Below are 20,958 nucleotides of genomic sequence, written 5' to 3' on the forward strand. Positions count from 1 at the left end.
GTTTTGAAAAAGTGCCAGCCCAGGAAATAAATAAAATGGCTCTCCCAAGTAAGTGTGTCAGGCTTTCACACGCGAATATCCTCATTTGCTCAGGTCTCATGAGCTCAACAATTTTTGCAGAGCTCCAAACATTAGGTCAATTTTGAAACAGTTCGGAGAGTGGCCTCAACTCAACTGAAATCCTGGGACGTATTAGGACGGGGACGGTGTTCGGAAAAGGCTCTTCCCGCGGGCAGACCCTCGCCCTCCGGGGAGTGCGCCCCCCACCCCAGTGTTTACTTTTCCGATTGGGGAAGGAGGGGGGAAGGATGGAGAGAGAATGGAGTTTTGATTACTGTTAGATTTTTTTAAATGAAAGTCTTCACTTTGAAGTAAAAGACTGCTTTGTTGACATTCAGAAAGCACTATGAATACATTTCATATGTATCAGATAAGGAATAGACTTCAAGCGCATACAGGCAGGAAAAAACCATAATCATTCTGTTAACGATTAATTGTAATTTAAGAATTTACCTCTGGGTTTTGTAACTTTCCAGCCCCGTTATGCACTAAATCCTTAGTTTCCTTAAGCTAATAAAACAGATGCTGCATTTGTTCGGGACCCATGTGTTGTTGGTTGGTTTTGTTTTTTAACAACTTACACTGCGTGAGTGACTTCATTAAAGGTGTAAATAAAATGCAACTTCTGTTTGGAACATACACGTTAAGCCACTTACTTTAGGGTCTTTGGACTGCAGACATTTTAAAATGAGTCTTTTTAAGCTGATATTTTAGTGACTAAATAAATGGGGTGGTATATTCCAGTTAAAGTGCAAAGTGCATGGGCCTTGGAAGCAGCTCAAAATCCACCTCAAGTTTGGGGCGTTAAGGACGCACATCATTACCGTGCCCACGGTGGGGCCGTTGAAAGTTAATTAGTGGTGTTTTTCTTTTGCGCTTTCCTCTTCCCATGTTTCTTTAAACACCTTTTTTTTACAAAGTTGATTCCTCATTGAGAAGGGGGAACACGGCGGTGACGCCGGAGTGGTTTGTGCTGAAGCGGGTTTAAAAGCACAGCGGCACCGCCCGGCCCGCTGTCAGGCGGGTCCCCAGCCCCGCCGCGCGCTTCGCGCGACTCGCGGCCAGATGGCGGGGAGGCGCGCAGGCCTTTGTGCGCCCGGGCGCGCGAGTGAATGCCGCGCGGTCGCTGGCACCGGAAGGGTTCACACTGCGTCTGAAAGGGGACAATGGAGGCTGGATAGAGCAACACCGCAGAAATCGAGATCATTTGTGATTCAGCCCCTTTCACCATGGTTGTCATGCAAACTTCCTACTTTGATCAGCGGAGGGTGGAGAGGGACAGAGCCGGCGGAGGCCGGGCCGTGGCGCGTCCGGGCGCCCTTGGCGGGTCCCCGCCCCCTTCCGGAAGGAGCCGCGGGGACGCAGCCTCTTGCACCTTGACCTGTCTAGACGGCCCCCAAGTTTTTGTCTCCGTTACCAAGGGCGAGGGGTGCTCTTTGACCCCCGCGCGCGGGGCGGGGATGGTGACCAAAGGGTCCTCTGAATCCGCGCTGGATTCCGGAGGGAGAAGGGCGCGCGGCGACGGGCACCAGCTGTTCCAAGGGACAGCGGAGCCGCGCCGGCGACAGGGGCATCCCGCGCGCCTGTGTCTGTGCCGCGCTCCCACCCACCCGGGGCAGTAGCGGAGCAGGGGCGGAAGCCACCGAGGAGCGCAAACCTGTGGCTTTGCCCAAGTTCTGCTGAACTGAAGGAGAGTCCTGGACCCGGGCTAGCGCCGGCTGTGTCTGCCGCGGTCGCCTCCCTTACACCGCCCAGCCCTCCTGCTCTCTCCTGTCCCTTCTCTTCTTCGCCTTCTCTGTCTCTGTCGCTCTCTCCATCTGTCTCTATCTCTATCTCTGGCAAGTAGCGAGATAGTAACAGCCATTTTCCGCGCTTTACAAAGCCTTATTCTGCATGTTCAATGGCTTTTACATATTATCTATATAAGCACAGTTTCCAGTTGGAACGTCTTTTCTGCCCACTTTCAGACATAGGCACTTTTTAAAAACCAGAATTTAAGCTCACTTCTTAAATGATGTGGCTAATACAACTGCACACACATTATTATATTAAGAAATGAATACATGTTGGCGTTGGTGGCGGGGGGTGGGGTGGGGGGTGCTGCCATATGCATTCACTGGAACGTCTTTTAAATACTATTAACATGAAGACACGTTCTCTCCGGTGTTTTTCTGGACAGATTTCCTTAGCCCAGTCTGAGGCGTTCCTAACAGAGCTCCTGGATAACGTGTGTGAGCGAATGGATGACTACAAGCTTGAGGAGGACCCCGTGACCAAGGAAAAGACGTTCAAGAGATTCGCTCCAAGGAAAGGAGACAAAATATACAAAGAATTTAAGAAATTCTTTTTTCATTCGGATGCGTACAGACCCTTGAAATTCGCGGTAAGCTCCCTTGGCAGACGAGCCCTGACCGTTTCTGTGCTGGCTGAGCGTGTTCCGGGAGCCCTTTTGCTGTTTGTTTCGGTTGTTGTTGAGTTTCAAGGCGTTGGACATTCAAATGTCGTCCGTTTGCTTGTGGCCCTGCCACTCCCAGTGGTGACCGTGCGTTTAGGAGCTTGGCTTCTGAGACACCTTAGGGGCTGTGCTATTTTGTCTCAGAGGAGACGGGTCAGGGACGCTTTCCAGAAAGTGCTCTTACAAATCCTAGTGACTTGAAGACACAGTTTGCACGTCGCTCTGCTCCTGTGGGGACTCGGGAGGGGTCTCGGTGGGTTCCCCTCCTGCCCAGGCAGGTCTTTTACAGGTTCCCACTTAGGGAATCGGGGGCTGTGGTTCCTGGTTAAAATCCAAATTAAAATGAATGTCATATTCAAATATTTATATCGAGCGTTTCCAGTGGTGGAGGAAGAGTGACGCACCTCGTTTTTTTTCCCTCTAAGGTTTCACAGAAGAGAGAATTTCTTTTCCTGAGTTAATTCAAGTATTTTAGCACAAACTAAGTTAAACAAAGGCTTAGGTAAGGTGACTTAATGCCAAATTCCCTCCCAGTATCATGTTTGTTTTACACGAATGCTGGCCTCTGGCTTCCCAGAGTGTGCCTGGCAAAACACATTGCAATATATTTCACTTTACTTAACGCTGTCGAATCAAAGTGATGGGAAAGCTTGTTTAAAAAATGTATTAAGTTCACACATTGGCCAAAATGTCAGGCATGCTGAAACCCTGAAATAAGGGCTTTAGCTGACTTTGGAAGATTTCATTTTAATTAAAAAGTAAAGGCAATAGTTCAGGGTTAAAAGGGCTGTGGAGTAAGAATTGCAGTGAGTAAGGGTGCTCGTATTTCACAGGTTTTACATAAACATATTATAGTGGAATTTAAACATTTTAAAATGCCATTTTTAAATTTTAGAGTCTTGCTTAATGAACTCGGAAAACGATTTACAATTCTCTTGTGAATGGCCTTCAGTAGCCTCGCAATTCCTAAAACTGTAACCTTATGGTTCTCTCACGCAGACACAGACTGCAGTTAGAATTTAAGATTTTCAAGTGCACAGGAAATTTGTGCTCCTTCTTCACTAAAAAGTCAGGTTTTGGGGGCAGGGGGGCAGCACAGCAGAGGGAATCTCTAAATGATATGAAAAGAAACTTCCCTGAGTGGTTGTCAGGCGTGTTATCCACAGTGAAATTAAACTTGCATGTATGTTGATTGCTGAGAAAGCTTAATTGTTTTCACACTTCAGAACCTGGTTTAAAACCACAAAATGGATTATTATGTTAAATCTGAAGGAAACTGGTTTAACCATTTCAAGAGAAAAGAAAATGAAGACTTTTCAGCTCCATAAATAGGAAACCCGTTTCTTCCTATTCCTAACGTTCCAATTTAAGGAAGAGAAACAAATACAAGGACAGGTTTCCTTCCTCACTGTCATCTTTCCACACGACTAACCAGTGAAGTCCCGGGAAAATGATGCAATTAACATGCTGGAAAGAGGGTTCATCCTACGTGGTGACGATGGTGAAGCAAAAGGGCTGATGCAAATGGACCACCTTGCAAACATGGGTTCATATTTTTAGCTCATAAAATGTTGGTAACATGTTCTGTGCATGCGTATGTACCCACATATGTTGTGATGACATTTCTACAGTGTGAGACCATAATAGAGGAGTACGAAGATGAAATATTCTCACTTCTCGCCCAGGAGGCACACTACCTGGCTGACAAGCTGTGCAATGAGAACTCAGGTACTGTGTCTGCTGTAACATGTGCCCTCTCCCTCGCCCACCCCCTCGCCCACTCAGCATCGCAGCATCTTATTTTCAAACCGAGCCCCGATGCCTCCCTGCCACCAACAGCTCTCCACTGAATCAGAACTGACGCCCTGTGAGAGGAAACAAATAAACACGACCACAGGGCTATGCAGTTTGACGGCCAACCCTTCCTTTCCTCTACATTTTAAGTGCATTCAGAAATATTTGATTTCCAGTTGTTAAGGAGCCTGTGTTCGGTCAGAATCAGATGGACTCAAAGCACTTTCCCATCTGAAACTCTTAGAGGATTAAAATGTCCACCCTGAGCCAGGAACTGAATCTCTGTGCCTGGCACCAACACCGTCAGACGGTGGGGTCTTTATTTAGTAAGACATTTTAAACATTTTTTGTTTATTTAGAAGGGGTGCTGGATAGTTTTTTTCAAGTTCCTTTCCCAGAATATCTACTTAATTTTTTTTTCTGGCAGAGGTGGAAAATAATGCTTGACTCATATTCTTAAACACACACACCCACACTCACACACACTCACTCACACACACTCACTCACACACACTCACACTCACACACACTCCGAAGCCAGGAAAAATTGCTGGAACTGTACGTACTATGTACAAAGTTGAAATGTGTCAGTAGCACTGGCCTCCCATCTGTTTGGTTAAACATACACTTTCTATCCTTCTGATACTTGTTTAATACGTGTAGAAGAGTGGAGAACAAGTTTTGTGTTGTTTTCAGATACCTTTGAAATGATCTATATGAGGACAGTGATTGAAAGCCAGGGGAGTAGTTTCATGCATTTTTGGAAGCATGAGACATTTAGTTTTTAATAAAGGATAACACACCTCCATCCACAGTATGATATGTTTTGCCAAAGTGCTTAAAAGAATAGTTACTGCACATTCGTAGATAAATATTTACATCATCAAAAGTTATTAAACAAGAAACTTATAAGGAAGTTTTCTTACTCGAAGGAGATAATGGCATTGTTTTCCGGTTAAGATCCAGTTTGGTTGGGAGTTTGAAGAAGGAAACAGTGGCATAATACAGTCAGCATTGCTCAGGGTTCGAGAGCTGTTTTCATTCATTTTGCACATGGAAGGTTGTAATTTGTGAAATTCACATAAATTAAGTGCATAACCGCAATTTCCCAAAGAAAGTACTTTTGAACTTTTTCAAACAATTCAGAGATGTATGTATGCATTAAGAGATAAGCAAAAATATGGCGAACGGTATTAGAAATATTTGTTTACCTAGTTTTCCTCAGAAAGGGTTTGGACTTGTCACAGCCATCTAGCAAATGTAGGTAATTTGCTGTAAGAACACCCACGCAAATATCAGAGGACTTAAAGTTTCACTCACCCTTCATGGCAGCAATCACCCCCAAATAACAAGATTCTGGGCAAAGACCTTGTTCCCAAGTGCAGCAATTCGACTAAATTTCAATAATACAATCTCTTTGCCTTCCTTCTGCATATGTACAGTTGGAAATAAAAATTAACAGTATGCAGACGTAAAGCATAAACCTAAGAGCCATGCAATATTGCTAGTAAAAATAACACAAGATTAGATAGTTCATTCTTACTTAGCATTAGATGTTTTTTTAAAACTGATAAAGTATTTACACTATAAACAGAAATATCAGCACTTCGGAACTGCTGAGAATACAAGGAGGGGGCAGCCAGTGGCTATGGGGGGGGCGGAATGGAGTGGGTTTTCTCACATTCTGTTTCTCCATGAAATGTATTTATGGATGTTCTAAACTGTTCATAATTTAGACATTGACAATATGTATTAGTCCTAAAAGGAGGCTAGACTAGACTCTCTGTCCCCAACCCCCTACTACTGAAGTAGGTTAACACCACATAACAAGCTCGAGTGTTTTCAGACTTAAAACAATTCCAGTTAACCGCGTCAACAGAGAAGTCATATGTGTTAGCATCCTGGATGGTTTCAGATAACTGTAAAAGAGCTGAGCCTCATGTGGCAGAGACATTCCGGGTGCTTTCAAACCTAATCTGTGGCACGAGTACAGTTGGTCTCCTCCAGCAGCCTGGCGTTTGTACGTTCGTGGTCTGTTTTGTAAGGCGAGACTTTACCTTACGTTGTTCAACAAGTTTGCTAAGACATCTCCACGACTTAAATGATGTTTCCAAGATACGGCCAAGTGTGTGTGTACGTGTATGTGTGTATGTGTGTGTGTGTACGTGTGTGTACGTGTGTGTGTGTGTGTGTGTGTGCTGGGGGTAACCAATAATTCTTTACCCAGCGTATACAATGTGCTCTACTGAGACCTGTTAAAATGTCCACATGTTGCTTTTATGGAGATAAATAATTTTTTAAAAGCTAGATATTTCTAGAACTAGAGATTTGATTGGCAGGTTAGTCACTTTCTGTACTTTATATACACTTTTTGTATATGTATATGTGTACATATGTATGTATATAAATGTATATATATATGAATTTTGCTTTTTTCTATTTAATGTGGATCATTTCACTTTATTTTTAATAATTACTTGGGAGCACATTCATAGACTTTTAAAAATCTCAGCCCTGTTGAGGTATCACTGCCATAAAATGATAAGACATTTAAAGTGTGCCTCATGGTGATTTGATACATGCACACTCTATGAAAGAGTGCCCCCTCATCTAGCTAATTAACACATATATGACTCTTTAAAATGTTGAGATTCCAAGATTCAGCCCCTACATACAAACAAACAAACGGGGAGTCATGGAGAAAACATACCTTATGTTTAAAATTCAAGATGACTGTTTGGATTTAAAAAGAATGCATCCCTGAGACTTTCATAAACATTATGTCATCTCTCCGACGAGTGAAAACATCTCCGTGAAAGGCTGGGAGATTGCAGGTGGCTCCGTGGAGGCCACTACAATTTTATTCACTGGGTAGAATAAAAGTTACCAAATACACTCTGTCCCTGGGTGAGAGAGAATAATAGGGGAGCAGGCTGTTCCTTACGTCATCTTTTTTCCTGGGCGAAAAACAAAAGTGAGTTCATTCGATTTTCGTGGTGGAGTATTTTGGGGACACAGAACCCAGGCTTCTCAAGATTATCATTTTAATGTGTTGAAGTCCAAATGATGTTTTAAAATCTTAACAAGATACAAGGTCATGATTAAAAGTATAGCTAGAGTCCAGTCAATGTGGAGAACATGTCCCTCACTGCAGGTTACGAAGGCAGTCGTCAGATAGCGTGTGTGAGTGTCTATATAAATACATAAATGTATTCCGTATACCTGTCACTTTGGCTTTCATATCAGACCTTTCACGACATCTGGCTGATGGTCACATGATCATTTTGAATGCAACCTATGGAGCAAGGCACAAGTAGCTAGAAATGTTCAGCCCACAGCTAAGTGAAAGCATTTTTACCTTTCTGTATAAACTTGCCCACACTGACGGGGCTGTTAGATTCCAATATACAAAATGATTACTTTCAAAGGCTAGCATATTTCCTATTTGAAATAAATTATGTAGCTAAACTAATCCATAGCCTTTCTAAAGAGGCTTGGCATCAATAGCTTCCAGCTGGAAAAGCAACATCACAGCGTCTGTGCTCCTTGGATTAAGTCCCGAGTGCTCGGTGCCCCTGTGTCGAGTGTTTCTTAAAACTTGCGTGGCCATGGGTGAACGATATAGTCCCTGGGCTTGATTGTAAAATACTCCACGAAAAAACGCGGGAGGATGGGAGAAGAAAAAGTTTTCTAACTGTGCTTTTTTTGCATAAATGTGTTTTTTTGCATAAAGTCAGTGACTTACGGGCTGGTTTTGAATGCGATAGTGATACTCTCTCTCTCTTTTCTTCCCGCCAGATCTGTGTGACGCTTCTAACCACCCTGAACTCTAGGAATGACCGTGCTACTCGTTAGAGACGAGTCAAGTCACAGCCCAAGGTCCGTGTCTGCACCTGGTCTTCATGTTTCTTCCCGAGAAGAGATTTTATATCTTGTTTATACCACGTTGTCTCGTGTGTGATATTTTTGTTGAAAATCTGTTGTTTGGCATCATGACAAACCCCGATTCTTTCTATAGCTGAAGCTGAGGGCATAAAACAAACTACCTTTGTGGATTTTGATACAAACAGGCTTGGCAATAAAGCATTTCACTCGGTAATAGGAAAAAAAAATTGAAGCCATTTCGTAAATGAAATAAGGACTTAATGTGGATTGTATATTTTATCAAACATACAAGTATAGTGTTCTATTTGATAATAACATGATTTAATTTCTTAAATACTTGATTGATCATGAAATTAAGGCAATATATTGCCACCAATTCTAGATTGTGTCTTCTGGGTTATATATGGCTCTCGGTGAAAGAAATGAATTCACGTTATAGCAGGAATGAAATTTAAATTTCTAGAAACCTTAAGTTTAAAAAGTTTTTAATCTCTCAAATCTAATTGAATGCATAAAAATAGAGACTACTTTTTTAGTGAATATTAACTATGTTGGCCTTACTCATACATTCTGAATTCAAATGACTCAGAAAGTTCATTTATTATTACGTCGTATATTCTTAACAAGATGACCCCAATGGCCATGTTTTGTTTTGCTGCAAACTCTCCTGCTGTGTTTTTGTTTTTTTTTAAGACTTTAGCTAACATTGAAGTGTAGATTTTACTAACTAACTAACCCATCGTTCTTCTATCTGTGCGTTTTTGTAGGTGTGGAGATGGAAGGGAAGGTGGGACCTTTTGGGAAATTACCTTTTGACCACCCTAATACCAGAGTGTAGTAACCACCTCTCGTTCAGACATTTCATTGTCTCTGTTAAATTTCCATTCAATGGAATCTGACTTTAATCATTTAAAATGTCAGGGCGTATTCTACACCTGCTTTAAAAAAGAAATTCTCGTTGTCGTCAGGGAGAATGTACTGGGTAGGATGATACAAATTCCTCCCTAAAAGAGCAAAACTATGTGCCATATGTTCCATAATTGCCTAGAAAGCACACTGTTTAAACCAGTGAACTGACTCGTCAGGAGGAAAAATTCTTAAATTTAGGGAAATTTACCATTTCCATTTTCATCTCTCTCCACCCTAACTCAGATTCTTATGTGAATGTCTCTTATTTATTTGGGAAAATTGAGGAGATGTGTGCTGTTTTGGTTTGTCTGTAGCTTGTTACATCCTAGAGGGCCTGCACATTGTAACCCAATGAACCTGCACAGCAGCTGGTAGAGAACAGAAATAGGGTTTAAGAAAAATTAGGACCATTTTTCAGTAAGGTAGTAAAATTGTTATTTAAAACATAGTTCCTATCTCTTTATGTAAACTTATCTATTTAAGATTAATTTAACATTTCAAATAGTAAGTCATAAACATTTTTCTAACTTGGGCTTTCTCGGTAAATGCTCAAAAAAGAAACATTATTTCTTCTCGGGAACAAGGTAGAGACGCTGGCACAAAGTATCCACTAAAAGTGTAACATTTATAATTGTAAAAGTGTTACCATAGTCCTTTCCTTATTCTCATTGGCAATTGTTACAAATCCTGAAATGTAGACAGTACTGATGCTAATATAGAAAATTTAAGAGAATCTGGGCTCCTGTTTACAATTTAAGAGAACACGGAGGGGTGCGCCTTCTTTCCACTGATGGATGTTTCTAATGCATGTTGATGCTTCTGCTTTGACTGGAAGAACCGTGCATCTTGCCTCTGATAACGAACATCTAAGGTTTTGCTAAATATGACTTTTTTCAGTTTTTTATTGCTCAGTAAAAATAGTCTTGTCTCTCACAAGACGTGTGATATCTCAGGACTTTCTTTTCAGAATTTTTTTCCAGATCAAACTTATTAAACTCATGTAAATATTTGTAGTTTACTAAGTTAAGGATTAAAACTACATTTGAGTGATAGAAACCACTGTATTTCTTGCAGCTGCCATGATTCGTCAGTTTCCCTCTGGGTCATGGGAAGATTACGCTGCTTTTGCTAATGAACAATAATGAGACACAGTAACTGCTTGCTGTAGCGCCCTCCCCACCACATTTCTGCCCTTTTAATGACATTTATTGACCAAAAACAAAACAAAAGCAGAAAGCCAGGGCAAACAAAACGAACACCACCTAGGATGTGACAGAAAAGTTTTTCAGAGTTAAAAGAAAAGCAACCTAATTCCAGGTCAGAAACATTCCTGGAGGAAAAGATGGGGTGGGTGGTGGGGGGGTGATGCTGCTTAAAATATTGAGGCGAGAAGACATGGCTGCGAATTGTACTTTTATGAGACGGTTTCTTTGGGTCTCCGTGGAAGACTTCTGTGAACCTGTTCTCATAAAGAAAAGACCAAATTGGCTGAGATGAACAGTTTATATTTGTTATGTGGATTACTATTTGCTCAGAATAAGCCACAAGCAATGAATCCATTTCACTGAGGAGTGTACAGTGGAATGAGCCAAAGTCCCAAACGCAAGACATCAATACTTTACTTCCTAGTACAAGCCCTGAAAAAATAGAGCCAATAGCTGGTTATATTTTTTATACCTGTTACTCTGCTTAGGCTGATATGTATTCACGTATGGAACAGCTTGATCGAAATAAAAATTTTTAATTATGTATCAGCCTTAAAATTCAGATGGTAATGGAATATGAGAAGCAGCTATTCTTTGCAGTGATTTTGTGGCCTGTTTTAAAACTGGACACAAATCTGTGAGCTCATCTTAAATCTTGACGCCCACTCAGTGACATATGGCACAGCTTTATGCCAAAATGCAATTAACAATATTAAATCATCACGATAGAAAGATGCCTGTTAGATACAAGTGTGGTTTTGTTATGATTTTCTACCTGTAATTTAATGTCCCTTTATAAGTTTCTTAAGTTCCTCAGATAATTCGTTTAATATATTAAATATGAAAGTCATATTTAATGTATCTCGTGGCCCTTAAATCGCCTAGGAAAGATGCCATAAAGACACTGTCCCTTGTACTTGCTGCCCCTTGCCCTAAACGTGTATTTGCTGAGGAGGGAGGTCCGCTCTTTTTGTCCAAGGAGAAGCTCACTTAAATATAATATTAGCTCACTGTAGGGGGACATCACAAGAAGAGTCAGGCTTTGCCTTGTAAGGACAGTTTGGGGCAGTGGGGTCCAAACATCAGATACAGCTGTCCGCCCTTCTGAATTCTCAGGACTCAGGAGATGGATGTGTAAGTAGGAACGCGGACACGGAGACGCACACATACAAACCTACGTGCACAGATACAAAGTGGGGACACAGGGACGTCAGCCAGAGCGGTGGTCGCTGCCTGGTGGAGGGCTCAGAGAAAAGGGGTCTAAAAACGTCTTTAGTACCTCAGAGAAAAAACGTTATTTCTATACCCCTCATCTTCATTCAAGAAAGAAAGAAAAAATCCTCTAAATTGCAGCACACGTAGAAAATCTTCGACCTCACAACAGAAGATATTTACAAAACACGTTCGACCTGTTAAGAAGTTACTGGAAAACAAAAACACCGTGGGGGTCTCACTGGAAGTATAGTGGAATCTCATTATAATGGGGCTCATTATTATGGAACACAGATGTCAAGGAACCATTTTGGGAGTCAAAATTGTGTCCCCCTAAACAGAGTAGCACCAAGCAAAAGCCCAGAACAATGAGGTAAACCGTTAAATAGAACGCAGGGAGTCAGTCTGCCAACTGCTCGGCGTGGGCAAGTCCTGACCTGTAGGCCTGGTGGGTCTGTGAGGTGACTGAGGTGTGCGTGCCCTCCCTGGGGGCTGCTCGGGAGTCCACCAACCCCACCTCCTCTCGGGGGTGGTAATAAACCCATATCTAAGCAGCACAAGTTACAGAACAGAGCGTTGGATGCCCACTGGCAGCTAAGGAAGCCTGGCAGAGACTCGGGAAGATCCTGTACGTGCCAAGTTCAAACATTAATACCAATTTCAAACTTTAGGCACAAGGAGGTTGGCACCTGCAGACTTTGCGTGCGCTCCTGCCGTTTCCTGGGAGGGCTTTGCCGCCAAGCTGCTTTCCGAACAGGTGGGACTGTCTCCACAGCATGTTGTGAGATACGGGCCGAGAAAGGTGGCAATAATCCATGAGGGGACGCCATTGTCAACAGGGAGGGAGATTCCGCCAGGTGATTTTCATTGTCTGAGAGAAACGGTCTTTCTGGCTTTGCTGTTCTTCATCGAAGGGCACTGATTAAAGCACCTTCATGCTCTGTGGTTTGCAGAAGAATGCAGAGGAGCAAAAAATAGACTATTTGGTCCCCATTAAAAATGGACCCTAGTTAAAGCAACGTGATATTAAAACGGAGTGAAATCTAATACAAATGCAGGTTCAATAAGTGTTATTAAATTATTAGACCTTTAGGTGAAAATATACACTCGAACTGCCTTTATATGCAATCAAAGCCGTGATTAAATATTAATGCCGTAAGATTAAAGGGTCACTTGAATGGTTTTTTTGGAAGCAATACCCCCAGATGGTGAACAGGACGTGTTGCCAGCTAGCTGTATTTGTATATTTTGTGGGTGCTAAAACCTGGACCAATGGCAGCGTGCAAACCCTAAGAGCTGGGTCGGCAGAGCTCGGCCTGAGACGCCTGTGCCCGCAGGTGTGCTGACACTCCTTCCTGCCAAACCACAAAAGCTCAGTGGCTGTCGTGTCCGCCGGCAGTGCCACCGCAGGGACCTTCTGCAGGGAGGTAGAAGCGACCTGGACCAGCGTTCCTGTGATGACACACACCCTTAAACCATGTGGAATAAAAACTGCTGATGTTCCATACTCATGGGTGTGAGACACTGAATCTTAGGAAAGGTATTTTTCTTTTTTGTTTTTTTGAGAAACGCTTTTCCTTCTATCTGATGGCTGAGTCTCAAATCCAGCACACCCTTAGTTTCTGTAGTTCCTATGACTTATTCCCAAAGTGGAAGTTTTCTCTTAGTCACTAACAGTGCTGAGTCACCTGACAGTCACCCCATCACTCAGGGCGGGAAGCAGTGGGACCAGTGACCCCCAGTCTTCTCGTGGGGAGGGCAGTCACATGCCCCATCCCACAGCTCTGGCTGGCACCGAGCGGGCCCACGTTGGCAGCCCCTTTGTCTGTGGCATCAGGACTCCCACGCCGTCCTGCATCCATGCTCTGAGCAGCCCGTGCCCTGACCCGCAGCATCCGTCCATGCCCTGGTCCCAGAGGAGCACACACCTGGGCCGCCCTCAGGCTCACACAAAGCCTTACAGAGGGGAGGCGTGCGCATCTGCTTCCCCTTCCGTTTGTTCTCTCTGGTTTGAAGCTCGGGGAGCTCCAAGCACAGCCCGGCCAGGAACGGAGGGTCCCTGCTCAGCTGGGCCCCTCTTTTATCGAGCTGCGTGGGGTGGACGTCCCATGCTGGTCGCTGGTGTATCTGCTGGCTTGACCGCCTCAGTCTGGAGCCCGCTGAGTGGCCGTTGCTGGTTCTCTCTCCCCCGTTCTCCTCCGAAGGCCACATTCAAGCCACGTGGGCACCTCCTGCCGCTGCTCTTCCTGGAGGCAGCAGAGTGAGTCGGGGTCCACGGGGGCCACACTGTGGGAACCCTTGGTCCCTGAACAACGGGGAGGTGCCATTCAGACCAGACCAAGCCCGGGCCCTGGACGGGTGGGTGACCGACGCCACCTCAGTCTGTCCCTGACCTGCATACTGCGAAGGAGAAGGGCCATTCAGCCTCTTCAGCCTCGGTTTGTTTCTTTAAAACTAGACAAAATGAAAATCCCCCAAAACTGCATTTTTTATAGGAATAAATACATGTGTTTAGAAAGTATAGATTTTAAAAACATGTTAGGTCATTTAGATCACTTCCATTTTGTTGTTGTTCTTGCCGGTGGGGTCTCCAGGAAGAAGGAGCTGCAGCAGCTGAGCCCACGCACGCACGTGAGCAGTCAGCATCGGTCCCGGTGCGAACCAGCCCGATGGCGACAGGCGAAGCGTCTGCCAGTGTCCTCTGGGTCCCGCGTTGTTCCAGGAACGGCCTAGACAGCCCTAGATCCATCGTCCCGACAACACTCTCGGAGTCCAGACCGGCGCCTATCCTCCAAGGGTGAAAAGGCCCCCCTGTAAGTGAGGGTCCGGAAGAGTCCTGTCCCATTTGGAAAGTGTCCTGTCTTCAGTCCAAGGGTAAGAGAACTGGGACCAAGCCAAACCCCGCCCGGCCCGGCCCCCGGAGCAGGGCGCCCCGACGTCCTCAGCAGGGTGACGTGAGCTCTGCATTGCTCTAGCGCTGGCTGGCGACGCACGCGGCCCTTGACAAACCCCTCCTTGGCCCCGTTTCCTGTCACCCTCACAACAACCTTGCACAGAAACACACTTATCTCCACCTGTGGATGAAGAAACCCGAGTCTGGACAAACCTGAGTGAGCAGGGTCAGAAGCCCAGGTGTCCTGGCTGCAGGACCAGCAGGCTTCCCGATGGGGGCGCCCCTCTGATGGAACGAAAGGCGGCCCCAGAGATGGAGTGTTTGGACCTCACGGTCCTCGTGCCCGTTGGGCTCTGACGTCAGGAGAACGGGCGGCAGGCTCCAGGCCCCAGTGTACCCACCAGAAGTGTCCTTCTCAAAGAGCAGGTCTCTGGGGGCAGTGTCACTGCTGCTCATTAAGGCAGGTCGGATGTGGGCTTGTCCACAGGTGACAGCTCTCTTAAAGCTCCTGACAGGAAAATGTGCATCACCGAGAGGCAAGACACAGCCCCAACATATGCTGTGTGGGTGTGTGTGGCTGAGCACAGGAAAGGGACAGGGCAACACAGACACTTGCTGTCCTCCTGGGACAGGTGGGGCATTTGGGTCACTGAGGCCAGACATGTCCCACGTGTGCCAGCACAGCCAGGTGCAGGAGAACTGGCCCAGAACCACCCTGTAGGGCCTGGCTGCTCTGAACACAGCGGTTTCATTGATTGTCTGCCACTGTGATCAGAACTTTGTGCTCTGAACTTGCCTTTCCTCCCTTCTCTGCCCTCTAGAGCTGTTCATCCTTTAGCAAACATTCACACAACAGCCTCTGAAGCACAGCTCCCTAACCTTTTTTTAACACCGTGGAGCCTGATGGCAGCCTCAGGAAGCCATGACCGTGCCCTTCTTAGATGAATATATTCAAATGCATAAAATGAAAGACACACAGTCATTAGGAACCCAATTAGATTAAAATAGTTATGAAATATATTTCAATCATGCTGTGTGTTCTTTACTAACATACTGAACAGCAACATCTACAAGCAGGTCTCATCACTGATTGTGGACCAGTGAAGAGCAGAAACAATACTCTGATCTCTGCAAAAAAAAACCCAAAAAACTGTAGCACAATATCTGTGGTTGAAATTGGTGACACTGTCATAGGCAGGCAATGCTGAATCCTCCTGTGATACCATTATGGCTATTTCACAAGGAAAAGGTCTGATACATCTCACCTAGACATAGACTAAGGAGGATGACTTCTCCCACCCAACTTCAGAGAATCCAGATTAAGACTTCTGCCCTAAATAAACAGCCATCTGTCATCCCATTGAGAGGAGAAACTGAGGCCTGGAGATGCTGTGTGGGGCCAGGCAATGCAGCATCCTGGGTCGGACGGCTAGACCAGTCCATGCTGCCTACCTCTTCCCCGCTCCTCGTTTTTGGTCATAAAATGATACTACTAACCGAGAGATTTCAAGAGATTTCATCCTGAAACCCTCCCCAAAAGATCAGTTGACGCCATTTACTACTCAGTGAAGAAGACTATAGCCAAAAGGACAAGATGGTCTAAAAACCATTTAGGAACCAAGGAAAGACGTTTTGATAATGTGAGACCCACATCTGAACCACATAAACAGGGTTGCTCAACCCAGGGGGATTAGAAGATTCATTGTATCAGAGAAAATCTCAAAAATCCAGTCCCTAATGCTCATTTTTGAGAGGGCAGTACAATTAGTAACCAGACTGCTTGAAGAAATCCTCCAGGCCAACATTCAGATTTCAAAGAAATAAATATTTACAAAGAAGTTAACTGTGGGTGCCACTTGTTACACGGCATTTTGCCGTGTATCATGCTCACTTTTTGGCCCAAATTTGTGAGGGAAAAATAAAGATGTGCATTATACTGGGTAGTACTAATTCTGTATCTCTATAAATGTTTTTAATTATTTTATTTATGCTTATGAGTTAGAAGTGTAACTCTAGAAATCAATAACAATATCCCTGTGCAAAATAATACCCTAGAATACGATAATTGGTTTTGTTGAACTTGCCACGATGAAGAGTTCTTGGCCTTCTGTGACGCATAAATTTGTTACCGGTACATAAAATTCCTTGTACCTTGTATCTGTTCTTGTGTTTTGTAATTATTTGTTACATAAAATTTCTTGTACCGTAATATGTCAGAAAATAAATGCTAACATTCCTTTATAACACAAAAACCCAGTAGCTAAATGTAAGCAAATAAAAATTTGAATTAAAAAATTAAAATGAAAGAAGTTTTTCCCTGAAAGTTTGGGCCAGAAACACAGGAGCCCATTATACAGAGGAGCGCATTATACGCGGCAAAATACAGTATTTTGGTGGCAAAGGGGGACGTGGCACCCATGGGGGACTGGGTCCTGTGTTGCCAGAATTCTTTACAAAATAAAGTGCTCTGGGTGAAGCAGGCCCCTGAGAATACAGACTTATTTTATACATCTCCAGAAATACACACCAAAAAGAACGGCAGAGGACAAGATTATTTATTTAACCAATGATCTAAATGAGCAGGTGGGTGACTGCACTCTTTCACTGTTTTCATAAATCAAAGGTCTAGCTTCCCCTATTTCCCTTTCTGTCATTTGTACATCGTGTGACATCCAGGATTACGACACACACAGGTCATGGCTCTTCACTAAGTCGCTGAGGCCATCCCAGTGACCTCTCACTGCAGGAAGACAACTCTCACTCCCCCCACCCTGGTCCAGGGCCATCTTCCTTTCCCACTTCCCTTGGTCCCGCACGTCTGCTGCAAGGCCACCCCCTTCTGGCCCACCTCACATCTACCACCTGCTCTGGTGCACCCACCCCACCTCACATCTACCACCTGCTCTGGCGCACCCACCCCACCTCAAATCTACCAGCCCAGCCACCAGTCCCTGCTTGGGCCTCACCCAGCTCCATGGATCAAGATGGCGCCTCACATACCTCCAGCTGCCCTCTCTCCTCCCTGCAGGCTGCCCCCCACCAGCCCAAGTGCTGCCCTCCCCGTCCTGTGTTTGTCCGCCTGTGTTAACCCTTCCCACTCCCTCAACATTAGTCTTGCCCCTCCTGTATTCAAGTGTGACTGGGTATTCAACACACAGACTGAATATCCTGAGAAATGATCACCATGAAAAGTCTAGTTAACATCCATCACCTTCCGTCGTTACCAAATTGTTTTCTTGTGATGAGAGCTTTTAAGATCTACTCTCTTAGCAACTTTCAAATATGCAATGTGGTCTTATTAACGGCGGTCACAGCAACTCACTATACAAATTTTGAGTCATTGCGCTGTACCTCTGAAATGGGTGCAAAATGTTGTATATCAGTTAGACCTCGATCAAAGTAAATAGCTAAATAAATACTAGATGAATGAAAAGCAGGCCAGTGGCACAGGCAAAGAGCTTGCGGCTGTGACCGTGGGCAGACACCTCACCCTGGGCTTCCCTAGAAAAGAAAGGAGCTGGACTGGACGACAGCTGAGCTTCATGGTTGTTCCATGATTCTTTGGAACACCAGTCGCCACTCTCCTTACTGATATGTTTGGGTAGAGGTTCTGTCCTTGTTAGTTTCCCCCAGCCCCCCAGCTTCTCTCTGGTCCTCCACCCCAGGCCTGGCTTCAGTGCCGCTTCTGTTGCTGCGTCAGCCTTCCTGTCCCCCGAGACGCCGCACAGCGCTTCTCCTCCCTCACTCTTGCTTCCCCATCGGCACCCCCTGCCCCCACACCCTCTTCCCCTCTCTCACCCTATTACTTCATCTGGTTGCTGATTCTCTTTGCTCTTCTGGCCTTTGTTGGACTGTCTTCACCTTTTCCCCCCTTTAGTTTCTATGGGGTTCTCTAAACTGTGCATTTTTTTAAAATTTCCATCTTCCACGTTAGCCCATTCTCTCCTGTGTACCCAGTCCTACAGCCGCGTTTCCTGTGACCAGCCGGGATGCCTGGAGCTAACCATGGCAACCGGCCAGCGAAGGCTGCCGCTGGCTGGCCTTCCCACCGGACCAGTCCACTCCCATCCTCAGCTTCCCCTTCTTCCTGGAGAAAGCGCTAGAAAGAAGGGCCGAGGACTTCTGGGGGAAAGGGAGCAGGTTCTGGATGCCTAGCCCTGAGCTCAGGTGTCCGGGCAGCTCCCCTCAGGTGTTACGAGGCCAGCGGGCCTGCCAGATGGTGTGGGGAGTTTGGTGGGGACACAGGTCTTTGCTCGTTGGTGACATGTGTTGCTAAAAGTTGGTGGGTAATTGTAAGTATATGACAAATCACTTTCACCCTTTCAGAGTGGAAAAGCAGCCTCGTCCTAGAGATGCCCCAGGGCTAAGGAAGAATTCCGGTCTTGGCCAAGGAGCCCCATCCTCCATGTTTTTTCTTCTTGGAAAAGCTCAGCCCTGTGGTCCCAGCCTCGCCTGGGCAGGCTCACTGCCTCATTGTCCCCACCGAGCCCTGTGGGTCAGGGCACGACAGTCCCAGGCCCAGCCCCGGATTAGAAACGGAACAGACTGTGTCCGGTGAGAGCCGATGCCCCCACTTCCTGAGATGGTCCTCCTTTTCTCTTTGGGCCTCAGCTCTGCCCACTTTTAAAGCCCCCCACACACAGAAGGCGCAGTCAAGCGTGCAGCCGGTGGCCCCTCCAGCTCCTGGGCTCTGGGAGTGGCCACCATTCACCCTTTGCCTCTGGGGGCTTGTGAACCGTGAAGTCCTGGTCAGCGGGGCTCAGGACAATCCCTGGGAGCGAGGGCTCCCCAGGCGAGTGCTTCCTGTGTCCTCACAGCTGCCCTGGGCTGTCCCCGGAAGAGCCTGAGAACACCCAAGGACACAGCCGGAACACAGTCCTGGGTCACAGCAGTGCCACCTCTGGCGCTCGTCTCCCGGCCTGTGCAGTGTGGATGGAGTGGCAGGGTGCTGCAAGGGCCTCTGTCCTCACCCGAGGAGGACGACAGTCCACGCCCACTGGGGACAGAGCAAGGCCCTCTCCTGGCCTCTCACAGAAGCCCCGCCTCCATCCGTCATCTCCGACCAGAGCGGCTGGCGGCACAGCCTGCTACCCTCCTTCCTGTCACTCACTGACTGGGGCCCCCTTGCCATCTTCCCAGCTTTAATCCCTGTGCATCCCCTCTCTGTCCTCAGCTCACAGTCGCCTGCGGCTCCTCCCAGGACCTCACTGGCCCAGCTGGCACTCGTGTCCCCAGTTTCACGGGCACAAATTCTCACCCAGCACTGTCTGTGATCCCACGGTCACTGAGACCCTTCTCTGCTGGCGGGTGCTCGCCCAGACCAGGTAGATGGACAAACAGATAGAGGGGAGCATTGACCTGGGCTGGGGTCCCAGCGCCAGGCGGAGCGCCCACCAGGAACGTGTGCATGTGGTCGCCTTCCCAGAGGATCTGCTTTCCTCCCATCCCCTGCCCAGTGCTTTGCTCGTCAGGAAGGAACCTGCTCAGCCCTGAAATCAAAGCTTTATACTCTGAGACTCAGTTTCTCCTCCTGTAAAATGGGTCAGAAATGGTGCCAACCACATGGCCCTGCTGTGAGGAGCTCAGGAGGTAACCTCAAAGTGCGTGCATACACAGCAGCTTTAGTGATAAGATGACCATAGGATTTGTCCTCCAAATATATGTGGATCTAATGTGACTGATAAACAGTCATTTAAAAGCTCCGTGGAGGGCCGGCCCGGTGGCTCAGGCAGTTAGAGCTCCATGCTCCTAACTCCGAGGGCTGCTGGTTCGATTCCCACGTGGGCCAGTGGGCTCTCAACCACAAGGTTGCCAGTTCAATTCCTCAACTCCCGCAAGGGATGGTGGGCTCTGCCCCCTGCAACTAGCAACTGGACCTGGAGCTGAGCTGCGCCCTCCACAACTAAGACTGAAATGACAACAACTTGACTTGGAAAAAAGTCCTGGAAGTACACACTGTTCCCCAATAAAGTCCTGTTCCCCTTCCCCAACAAAATAAAAAATCTTAAAATAAAATAAAAGATCCATGGAACTGAGAATTGTTTTTTTGTCTTTATGTTTTCTCAGAAAGTACTAAAACTATAATTACTGTCAGGTTATGGATCTCAAAATCTTTGGATGTTAAAAAGAGATCCTTTTACCTGACAAGTCTGGAAATCGTTGAACAGACGAGGACAAGTAGGGCTGGAGAGGGCAAGCAGGCTGTGAGGGCATCGCCGGGTTCTGACCCCTGACCCTCGGTCTCAGGCAGTAGGACCGGGACCTGGCTCTCAGAGTAGATAATTCAAAGCAAACAGCGCAAACAAGTGTCCAGGTGTCTGGTCTGCAGGTGCAGCCAGTCGTCCTATGACTTAATGAAGAAAGCACTGTAGATGGGGAAACTGAGGCACAGGTAGGTTGAGAAGTGGCCCCAGGCTCACACGCTGGGCAGTGGCCGACTGGTGATGCAAACCCAGAGTCCTGCTCTTGGCCTCTCTCTGTGCCACCTCCCAAGGGGCACTTGGTGAGGGACCGTGTGGCGATGTGTGAAGGGACGGCCACCTGAC

At 46.2% G+C, this 20,958-nt stretch overlaps 1 protein-coding gene across 10 annotated transcripts; it reads left to right on the forward strand.

Annotated features, from left to right (window-relative positions):
- The first annotated feature begins 1,090 nt into the window (after nt 1-1,090).
- CNPY1 (canopy FGF signaling regulator 1) lies at nt 1,091-16,894 on the forward strand. 10 transcript variants are annotated; one of them, XR_002138235.2, is made up of 6 exons: nt 1,322-2,443; nt 4,147-4,243; nt 8,108-8,188; nt 12,858-13,060; nt 13,725-13,958; nt 14,115-16,894. XR_002138235.2 is itself a non-coding variant. In XM_019742518.2 (4 exons), exons 1-4 carry the CDS (start codon nt 1,290-1,292, stop codon nt 8,140-8,142), a joined length of 339 nt encoding a protein of 112 aa, XP_019598077.2. In that variant the 5' UTR covers nt 1,091-1,289; the 3' UTR covers nt 8,143-10,041. The 10 variants fall into 10 exon arrangements, 8 of the variants coding, with proteins under 8 accessions (XP_019598077.2, XP_074171157.1, XP_074171158.1 ...); XR_012490276.1 differs by lacking the exon at nt 14,115-16,894 and adding an exon at nt 12,192-12,277 and having other exon boundaries at nt 13,725-14,107; XM_019742518.2 differs by lacking the exons at nt 12,858-13,060; nt 13,725-13,958; nt 14,115-16,894 and adding an exon at nt 1,091-1,292 and having other exon boundaries at nt 2,240-2,443; nt 8,108-10,041.
- The last annotated feature ends 4,064 nt before the right edge of the window (nt 16,895-20,958 follow it).

This window comes from Rhinolophus sinicus, linkage group LG11 (assembly GCF_036562045.2).
Source record: "Rhinolophus sinicus isolate RSC01 linkage group LG11, ASM3656204v1, whole genome shotgun sequence".
In the NCBI taxonomy this organism is placed as follows: domain Eukaryota; kingdom Metazoa; phylum Chordata; class Mammalia; order Chiroptera; family Rhinolophidae; genus Rhinolophus; species Rhinolophus sinicus.

Coding starts and splice junctions, on each gene's coding strand:
- CNPY1 (XM_074315056.1), top strand. CDS start 2,168: ATGCATTCACTGGAACGTCTTTTAAATACTATTAACATGAAGACACGT. Junction 2,444..4,146: donor ACAGACCCTTGAAATTCGCG/GTAAGCTCCCTT, acceptor ACATTTCTACAG/TGTGAGACCATAATAGAGGA. Junction 4,244..8,107: donor GCTGTGCAATGAGAACTCAG/GTACTGTGTCTG, acceptor TCTTCCCGCCAG/ATCTGTGTGACGCTTCTAAC.